General features: G+C 46.6%; 1 protein-coding gene across 1 annotated transcript in view; it reads left to right on the forward strand.

The window, feature by feature from the left end:
• The window catches only part of LOC311236358 (SLAM family member 7-like), a gene marked incomplete at both ends in the record, with an annotated part of 43551 nt that overhangs the window by 29164 nt on the left and 3312 nt on the right, over window positions 1-11075 (forward strand). Inside the window, 3 exons of the mRNA XM_084324011.1 lie at window positions 4038-4322; window positions 4987-5072; window positions 5384-5546. Coding sequence (XP_084180137.1) covers window positions 4038-4322; window positions 4987-5072; window positions 5384-5546 — 534 coding nt within the window. The remainder of the gene's footprint in view (window positions 1-4037; window positions 4323-4986; window positions 5073-5383; window positions 5547-11075) is intronic.

Raw genomic sequence — 11075 nt, forward strand, 5'->3', positions numbered from 1 at the left:
AACTGTCATGTGACCGTCTCACCATATTTAACTGTGTCATGTGACCGTCTCACCATATTTAACTGTGTCATGTGACCGTCTCACCATATTTTAACTGCCATGTGAACGTCTGACCACATTTTAACTGTGTCATGTGACCGGCTCACCATATTTAACTGTGTCATGTGACCGTCTCACCATATTTTAACTGTCATGTGAACGTCTGACCACATTTTAACGGTGTCATGTGACCGTCTCACCACATTTTAACTGTCATGTGAGTGTCTCACCATATTTTAACTGTCATGTGACCGTCTGACCACATTTTAACTGTCATGTGACCGTCTCACCATATTTTAACTGTGTCATGTGACCGCCTCACCATATTTGAACTGTTATGTGACCGTCTCACCATATTTTAACTGTCATGTGACCGTCTCACCACATTTTAACTGTGTCATGTGACCGTCTCACCACATTTTAACTGTCATGTGACGTCTCATCATATTTAACGGTCATGTGACTGTCTCACCATATTTTAACTGTCATGTGACCGTCTCACCATATTTTAACTGTGTCATGTGACCGTCTCACCATATTTTAACTGTCATGTGACCATCTCACCATATTTTAACTGTGTCATGTGACCGTCTCACCACATTTTAACTGTGTCATGTGACCGTCTGACCACATTTTAACTGTGTCATGTGACCGTCTCACCATATTTTAACTGTCATGTGACCGTCTCACCATATTTTAACTGTGTCATGTGACCGTCTCACCATATTTTAACTGTCATGTGACCATCTCACCATATTTTAACTGTGTCATGTGACCGTCTCACCACATTTTAACTGTGTCATGTGACCGTCTGACCACATTTTAACTGTGTCATTTGACCGTCTCACCATATTTAACTATGTCATGTGACCGTCTCACCATATTTAACTGTGTCATGTGACTATCTCACCATATTTAACTGTGTCATGTGACCGTCTCACCACATTTGAACTGTTATGTGACCGTCTCACCATATTTTAACTGTCATGTGACCATCTCACCATATTTTAACTGTGTCATGTGACCGTCTCACCACATTTTAACTGTCATGTGACGTCTCATCATATTTAACGGTCATGTGACTGTCTCACCATATTTTAACTGTCATGTGACCGTCTCACCATATTTTAACTGTGTCATGTGACCGTCTCACCATATTTTAACTGTCATGTGACCATCTCACCATATTTTAACTGTGTCATGTGACCGTCTCACCACATTTTAACTGTGTCATGTGACCGACTGACCACATTTTAACTGTGTCATGTGACCGTCTCACCATATTTTAACTGTCATGTGACCGTCTCACCATATTTTAACTGTGTCATGTGACCGTCTCACCATATTTTAACTGTCATGTGACCATCTCACCATATTTTAACTGTGTCATGTGACCGTCTCACCACATTTTAACTGTGTCATGTGACCGTCTGACCACATTTTAACTGTGTCATGTGACCGTCTCACCATATTTTAACTGTCATGTGACCGTCTCACCATATTTAAGGGGAGACACTGCAGGTGAATAGGGTAAAAAAATTAACTAATAGATATCACAATGAAACTTCCCCAGTTGATTACTTATATTAAGACTTTTTTGTATTACAAGTTTTCTGAAATTGTATGTTTAAATATGCAAATGAGGCATGCTCTACTTAAATATGCACTAATTTGCATATAATTCCAGGACAGAAATCTGAACATTGGATAAAGCCATTTTCAAAATTATAGTTTCATTTTGTTGACATATTAGAGCCAAAGGTTATTACAGAGGGGATTTTGGATATCTCTTTTTATCACTCCATAAATCAGAAAATACTCCATTCAGTCCATTTTTATGGTAAAATTCCATATTTCGCCATGTTTTTAGGAATAAAATGTGATATAAATCAGGGTATGAATGCGATATCAACAAACCCTTCTGTAAATACCTTCAGAACATAGATATGAATAGAACTGGAAGATTTGGTGTATGTGAGTGCTACTGAAGTGGAGATTTCTGGCTCAGAGTATGAGGAAAAACTCTTAAAAACTCATTTTTGGGAAAACGCCTTCAAAGTTCTGTATTGTAAAATGCCATACTTTTTTTTTAAACAGATATTTACAAACACAATACCTAATCAAACCATTAGTAATAGACAACCTGAACACATGCCTGATAACTGAATAATAATAATAATGATGTTATTGAACTGAACAGAACTACACACAGGCTACACACAGTGTAGTACAGTGTAGTACCCCCTAATAGGCAAAAAATATTTGAATAGATATCACTATGAAACTTTCCCAATTTGTTATGTACATATAAACTAAGAAAAAATATATTGCAAGTTTTCTGAAATGTATGTATATATGCAAATGAGGCACTTCCCCATTAAATATGTGCACATTTATGGATGCAATAAGGCAAAATGATGTAAAATAAACAACTAAATGTGTGTTATTGACGTTTTATTGTCACTAGTTTCATAGAAGACATGTTTAGGAAGCAAAATATAACAAAATATCAAAATCAACAAAAAAAGTATATTTGACTATTCACCTGCAGTGTCTCGCCTTAACTATGTCATGTGACCGTCTCACCATATTTAACTGTGTCATGTGACTATCTCACCATATTTAACTGTGTCATGTGACCGTCTCACCATATTTTAACTGTGTCATGTAACCGTCTCACCATATTTTAACTGTGTCATGTGACCGTCTCACCATATTTTAACTGTCATGTGACCGTCTGACCATATTTAACTGTGTCATGTGACCGTCTCACCATATTTAACTGTGTCATGTGACCGTCTCACCATATTTAACTGTGTCATGTGACCGTCTCACCATATTTTAACTGTGTCATGTGACCGTCTCACCATATTTTAACTGTCATGTGATCGTCTGACCACATTTTAACTGTCATGTGACCGTCTCACCATATTTAACTGTGTCATGTGACCGTCTCACCATATTTAACTGTGTCATGTGACCGTCTCACCATATTTAACTGTGTCATGTGACCGTCTCACCGTATTTTAACTGTCATGTGACCGTCTGACCACATTTTAACTGTCATGTGACCGTCTCACCACATTTTAACTGTCATGTGACTGTCTCACCATATTTTAACTGTCATGTGACCGTCTGACCACATTTTAACTGTCATGTGACCGTTTCACCACATTTTAACTGTTATGTGACCGTCTCACCACATTTTAACTGTCATGTGACTGTCAGCTATCACAATATACGTCAATTCAAATCAGCTATCACAATACAAGTCAGTTCAAATCAGCTATCACAATATGAGCCAGTTCAAATCAGCTATCACAATATGAGCCAGTTCAAATCAGCCAACACAATATGAGCCAGTTCAAATCAGCCAACACAATATAAGTCAGTTCAAATCAGCTATCACAATATAAGTCAGTTCAAATCAGCTATCACAATATGAGCCAGTTCAAATCAGCTATCACAATATAAGTGTATGAATGTACTTTACTAAAGGTCTCTGATTGATTTGAATGTACTTTACTAAAGGTCTCTGATTGATTTGAATGTACTTTACTAAAGGTATCTGATTGATTTGAATGTACTTTACTAAAGGTATCTGATTGATTTGAATGTACTTTACTAAAGGTCTCTGATTGATTTTAATGTACTTTACTAAAGGCCTCTGATTGATTTGAATGTACTTTACTAAAGATATCTGATTGATTTGATGGACATAAAATAATGTATCCTTTCTGTCTCCCCTTCTCTCCTGTCCTCTCCTTCTCTTCTCTTCTTTCCTATCTCCTCTTCTCCTCTTCTCTCTCTCATCTTCTCCCCTCTCCCCTCTCTCCTCTCCTTTTCTCCTTTCTCCTCTTCTCCCCTCTTCTCCTCTTCTCTCCTCTCTCCTCTTCTCTCTGCTTCTCTTCTCCCATCTTCTCTTCTCCAATCCCCTCCCGCCTCTCTCATCTCTCCTCTCTCCTCTTCTCTTCTCCTCTCTCTCCTCTCGTCTCTAGCTGGCCAGGATGCATGTGACTCTCGTGTTGCAGGTGCAGACATGACCCTGTCCCTGCACTGGCCTCTTTCTGACTCAGAGGAACTGAAATGGTTTCACGACATCACCATCATCTTCTGGAGGAGGAAAGGAAAGATAGAGACAGGAGAGGAGGGGGATGTGGGTCCAGATGGATCTCTGAACCTCAGAAACCTGACGGCAAAGGAGGCGGGTCATTACCACGCCGAGGTGTTTGGGAGTGGAGGGAAACTGCAGACACGGCAGGGCTTCAATGTCTGTGTGTTAGGTAGGCATGGGGGTGGTCCTATTCTCCATTCATCCATTCAGAGGAGGAGAGGAGAGGAGATGAGAGGAGATGAGAGGAGAGGAGAGGAGAGGAGAGGAGAGGAGAGGAGAGGAGAGGAGAGGAGAGGAGAGGAGAGGAGAGGAGAGGAAAACAGGAGAGGAGAGGAGAACAGAAGAACGGAGAGGAGAAGAGAACAGAGGAGAACAGAGGAGAGGAGAGGAGAGAAGAACAGAGGAGAGGAGAGGAGAGGAGAGGAGAGGAAAACAGGAGAGGAGAGGAGAACAGAAGAACAGAGAGGAGAACAGAGGAGAACAGAGGAGAGGAGAGGAGAGAAGAACAGAGGAGAGGAGAACAGAGGAGAGGAGAGGAGAGGAGAGGAGAGGAGAGGAGAGGAGAGGAGAGGAGAGGAGAGGAGAGGAGAGGAGAGGAGAGGAGAGGAGAGGAGAGGAGAGGAGATGAGAGGTGAGGAGAGGAGAGGAGAGGAGAGGAGGTGAGAACAGAGGTGAGGAGAGGAGAGAAGAGGAGATGAGGAGAGGAGAGGAGAGGAGAGGAGAAAAGAGGAGAGGAGAACAGATGAGAGGAGAAGAGAGACGCATTTCCCTCTTCATCATCACTTCATAATGTTCATCTTTTTTTTCCATCTTTTCATTTATCTTCCTCACAGAAAAGGTACAGAAGCCTGAAGTGACTTACAGCTGCCCCCCGAACCCCAAGACGTCCTCTATGGTTGATCTAACCTGTACAACCAAGGTGAGACGTCCGTCTGTCTGTCTGTCTGTCTGTCTGTCTGTCTGTCTGTCTGTCTGTCTGTCGGTCGGTCGGTCAGTCGGTCAGCCGGCCAGCCGGTCAGCAAGCCAGTCAGCCAGTCAGCCAGTCAGCCAGTCAGCCAGTCAGCCAGTCAGCCAGCCAGCCAGCCAGCCAGCCAGCCAGCCAGCCAGCCAGCCAGCCAGCCAGCCAGCCAGTCAGTCAGTCAGCCAGCCAGCCAGCCAGTCAGCCAGCCAGCCAGTCTGTCCAAGTACTATCTTATCTTTATAAACATCCATGTCTCCCTCTCTCCACAGTCCAAAGACGTTACTTTTAAATGGAGAGGGAAGAACACCTTGTGGGGAAGCAAGCAGACGCTGACCGTGCCTCTGACCCGACTGACCTCGGAGACCAGCGTCACCTGTTCCATCTCCAACCGGGCCAGCAACGAGACCAGCCGGCCTGTCGTCTGCCTGCAAGGTGGGACCATCAGGTTACAGAACAGAATCGTAATAGAAACTGACATCACGATTGGACTTGTTTATTTTTCTTTTTTTCCATTCACCACTTTTAGCTCTATTTTAGCCCTATTTTAGCTCTTCTTTTTAGCCCTATGTAAACTCCTCAGAAAAAGTTCGGAAACGTTATTTCGGTCGATTATTCCTCCCCTTTATTAATACCAATTGGTATTGTATTTTATATCTTTGGAAAGGCTGATTAGTCACCTATACAATGAGGTACAACTTGTAAGGATTGTGCATTCGTGGGATGAGCAACACAGCTAACCATGTGGGTAGGGGCCCAAAATAATTTGCCAAAATCCCCTGCAATATTCTTCTGTTTGTATTGTTTTGAGTTGCTTGGTGGATTGGATGATTGCACTAACCCACAGTAATAAGGAAAACACAACATATATTGGCAATTTTTACACTTTATTAATTTTACACTGTCAGGGACCTCAGTAGCGTGTGGAAGATCCATACACAGCCACAACAGCTTGGCACCTCATGCTGGTCACCAGCCTGGTCACACACTGCTGTGGGATGGCATCCCATTCCTCAACCAGGATTTGTCGCAAGTCAGCCAACATGGTTGCGTTGGTCACTCTGGCACGTACCGCACGCCCAAGCTGATCCCACAAGTGTTCAATTGGGTTGAGGTCTGGACTCACAGCAGGCCATTCCATCCTCCCCACTCCCAAATTCTGGAGGTACTCTGTGATGATCCTGGCTCTGTGGGGGCGAGCGTTGTCATCCTGGAGGATGGAGTTATGTCCCCGATTCCGGAGATATGGGATCGTCACTGGCTCCAGAATCGCATTCCGATATCTCACTGCATTGAGAAAACAAGTTCTGTTTTGCCTGTGAGAGAGATACCGCCCCACACCATGACACTGCCCCCGTTGAAAGGTGTCACGCGATCTGTGCTGCAATCTGCATAGCGTTCTCCACACCGTCTCCATACTTTGATCCTGCCATCCAGTTACTGCAGACATCACCAGTTTGACTTCACCAGTCTCACGGAACTTGGTCCTAAGTTTGGAAATGGTACCAGGGCTGACACCAAATAATGCTGCCACTTTGCGTACCGGAACACCAGCTTCCAGTTGCCCTATTGCACGGACAAATGTGGCATGTTTATGCTTGGAGCACACACAAACTCAACAAAGTTGCAGGACCCATGAGCTGTCAATTAGGTGCCAATAAGGTGCCAGTCACACACCTGTGATTGGCATACACCTGCCAGCACTTGAAGCTCAAAACGAGAGTGAATACCAACAGAAGAATATTGCAGGGGATTTTGGCAAATTTCTTTGGGCCGCTACCCACACGGTTAGCTGTGTTGCTCATTCCACGAAAGCATAATCCTTACAAGTTGTACCTCGTTGTAAAGGTGACTAATCAGCCTTTCCAAAGATATAAAATACAATACCAATTGGTATTATTAAAGGGGAGGAATAATCGACCGAAATAATGTTTCCGAACTTTTTTTGAGGAGTTTATTTGTCCATCTTTGTTTTTAACACATACTTATGTATTAACTGTTTCTATTAACTGTTTCATGTAATCACTTTTAATCAGTTCATTGTGTATTTTATTATTTCTTTTACTATTATGTTGGATTGTGTTTGTTCTGTGTTGTACTTTTAATGTTTCTGTTCTAGGTGTATTGTCGGTCTCATAACATCTTTCCAAAAGGACTACAGTTGCGAATTAGCCAGCTGGCTAAAACTGACACATTTACAGAAATGTTTATCAATGTGTACTGTCCTTTTAAAAAAAAAAACTGAAACTGAAACTGTTTTTAAATTGGTGTTATGCTGTGATGGACATCTGAATCTCCCCTCGGGGATAAATAAAGGTTTTCAATCAATCAATCAAGACAACAGTACATATAGTTTCAGACTTACAACCAGGGGTGTAAAAATTACCCAGAAATGATACTTAACTGAAAGTATGGGGTACCGTCTCAAAATCGTACTCAAGTAAAAGTGTTAGGGTTTGTAACCGACCCCAAGCGCAACGGCACAGAGAGAGTTGTTTCGGAGTTAGCCAAAAACAAGGGCGTGTTTATTCTCAGAGTCACAAGATTGAATTAGGTGGAAAACAGAACAAACAGGGAATCTGGCATGTGAAGAATGTTTGCGGCTCTGCAGATTCTCCCAGACGGTGATGGTGAAGAATTTGCCTGTGACGTCGGAGCCGCTCTGCAGATCCCCCCAGCATACACTCCAGGCGGAAGCGGAGAGAGAGAGAGAAATCCCAGTTAGCTCAGCGCACAATAGAAACGGAGAGGTGACTGATCCAAACAATAAATCCAAGTGACTTGATCTTCGGTGTGATACACACAGTTAGCAGTGTCCAGAGAAAAAACAATACGGTAATCCAACGTGTAAATCCAACAACAAAAAATAGGTGAGAACAGTATAACAAAAACGGGATCTCTTCGGTGTTTCACAAACACACAAAAACGATTGATCCAAAAAAGACTGTTTCCAAAAACTCACCAGAGCGCAACGCGTAAAGCGGGCAGATAAACGAGGCGTAGCTTCGTACGGGGAATCAGGTTCTCCAACAGGGATACTTCACGAGAGTCCTGGGGAGCAACAGACAGCGACGGGAAAGAAAGGCAGATGCAGGGAATATTCAAAACGATCCAACATCGGTATTAGGGAGATCAGGGTATTTAAAGCCACGGGGCGCTAAATGACAAGCTGTGACAGCTGCGGGATGAAATTGATTATTGCTCCAGAAGCGTGTGGTTGGGAGAGCACCAATCAAACGGCATCTTACAGGAAAGAAGCGTGAGGCGCGGAATGCAATTAATTAACAAAATACCTTAAAGGAACAGAGCGTGTGGGTGGGGAGCGGACAAAACCTCACAGTACCCCCCCCTCCACGGGAGCCACCCGGCGACCCACTCGGCCCCCGGCCTGCCCGGACGGGACCGAAGGAAGCCGGCGATCAGGGGCACCGGAGAGGGGGACAAAGACAGAGGACCGGCGAGGGAGGCCGGAGACGGGGACAGAGGACCGGCGAGGGAGGCCGGAGACGGGGACAGGGGCCCGACAGTGGAGGCCGGGCACGGGGACAGAGGACCGGCGAGGGAGGCCGGAGACGGGGACTGGAATCCAACGGCGGAGGCCGGGCACAGGGATCCCCTTCCGTCCCTACACCGAGTAGGGCTCTGCTGCTCTGAAAGGAATCCTCCTCCTCCTCGGATGCTGCAGACGGGCAGCGCAGAACACAGGGGGTCCCAGGGGACCGGGGCGAGAACACGCCATCCCCCCGTGGAATAGGGAGCGATGGCGAGCCGGGGTCCGAGGGAGAACACGCCATCCCCCCGTGGAATAGGGAGCGACGGTGAGCCGGGGTTCGAGGGAGAACACGCCATCCCCCCGTGGAATAGGGAGCGATGGCGAGCCGGGGTCCGAGGGAGAACACGCCATCCCCCCGTGGAATAGGGAGCGACGGCGAGCCAGGGTCCGAGGGAGAACACGCCATCCCCCCGTGGAATAGGGAGCGATGGCGAGCCGGGGTCCGAGGGAGAACACGCCATCCCCCCGTGGAATAGGGAGCGACGGCGAGCCAGGGTCCGAGGGAGAACACGCCATCCCCCCGTGGAATAGGGAGCGATGGCGAGCCGGGGTCCGAGGGAGAACACGCCATCCCCCCGTGGAATAGGGAGCGATGGCGAGCCGGGGTCTGAGGGAGAACACGCCATCCCCCCGTGGAATAGGGAGCGATGGCGAGCCGGGGTCCGAGGGAGAACACGCCATCCCCCCGTGGAATAGGGAGCGACGGCGAGCCAGGGTCCGAGGGAGAACACGCCATCCCCCCGTGGAATAGGGAGCGATGGCGAGCCAGGGTCCGAGGGAGAACACGCCATCCCCCCGTGGAATAGGGGCCAGGAGACGGCGTGGAGGCCGGGCCTGGCGTAGAAGCTGGACCGGGCGTAGCGGCTGGGCCAGGCGAGGGAGCTGGACCAGGCGTGGAGGCCGGGCGTCGAAGCTGGACCGGGCCAGGCGTGGGAGCCGGACCAGGCGATGAGGCAGGGCTAGCTGCCTGGGCACAAGCTAGCTGAAAGGGCAGTCCTAGCTGTGGGAAAGCTACACACAAAGTGGAGGCCATGCTAGCTGGGGAAGCTACACGTAAAGTGGGGCTAGCAGAGGGACTGGGTTAGCTGCCTGGGCATGGCTAGCCACAGGGCCTATGCTAGCTGCAAGGGCTGCATTAACATAGAGGCTGTGCTAGCAGCCGGGGCCAAGCTAGCAGACTGGGGCCATGCTGGTAGTAGAGGCCTGGCAAGCTGCACGGGCTCTCTCTGTGTCGGCTGGGGTCGTCATGGTTGGATCGTAATGTTAGGGTTTGTAACCGACCCCAAGCGCAACGGCACAGAGAGAGTTGTTTCGGAGTTAGCCAAAAACAAGGGCGTGTTTATTCTCAGAGTCACAAGATTGAATTAGGTGGAAAACAGAACAAACGGGGAATCTGGCATGTGAAGAATGTTTGCGGCTCTGCAGATTCTCCCAGACCGTGATGGTGAAGAATTTGCCTGTGACGTCGGAGCCGCTCTGCAGATCCCCCCAGCATACACTCCAGGCGGAAGCGGAGAGAGAGAGAAATCCCAGTTAGCTCAGCACAATAGAAACGGAGAGGTGACTGATCCAAACAATAAATCCAAGTGACTTGATCTTCGGTGTGATACACACAGTTAGCAGTGTCCAGAGAAAAAACAATACGGTAATCCAACGTGTAAATCCAACAACAAAAAATAGGTGAGAACAGTATAACAAAAACGGAATCTCTTCGGTGTTTCACAAACACCCAAAAAAGACTGTTTCCAAAAACTCACCAGAGCGCAACGCGTAAAGCGGGCAGATAAACAAGCCGTAGCTTCGTACGGGGAATCAGGTTCTCCAACAGGGATACTTCACGAGAGTCCTGGGGAGCAACAGACAGCGACGGGAAAGAAAGGCAGATGCAGGGAATATTCAAAACGATCCAACATCGGTATTAGGGAGATCAGGGTATTTAAAGCCACGGGGCGCTAAATGACAAGCTGTGACAGCTGCGGGATGAAATTGATCATTGCTCCAGAAGCGTGTGGTTGGGAGAGCACCAATCAAACGGCATCTTACAGGAAAGAAGCGTGAGGCGCGGAATGCAATGCAATTAATTAACAAAATACCTTAAAGGAACGGAGCGTGTGGGTGGGGAGCGGACAAAACCTCACAAAAAGTCAGAGTATCTGGCTAAAAACACACAAAAGTAAAAGTAAAAAAGTGTCTACTTTTAAATGTACTTAAGTACTAAAAAGTAAAAGTTCAAACTTTTTTTCTGACTGTCTATTCTTCTGATAGCAGGTGTTTAATCAAAGATCTCTCTCTCCTCTCTCTCTCTTTCCCCTCCCTCCCCCTCCCTCTCTCTCTCTCTCTCTCTCTCTCTCTCCCCCTCCCTCTCTCCTCCCTCCCTCTCTCCCTCCCTCCCCTCCCTCCCTCCCTCTCTC

The sequence above is a fragment of the Notolepis coatsorum genome (assembly GCF_963971535.1).
Source record: "Notolepis coatsorum genome assembly, chromosome: 1".
In the NCBI taxonomy this organism is placed as follows: domain Eukaryota; kingdom Metazoa; phylum Chordata; class Actinopteri; order Aulopiformes; family Paralepididae; genus Notolepis; species Notolepis coatsorum.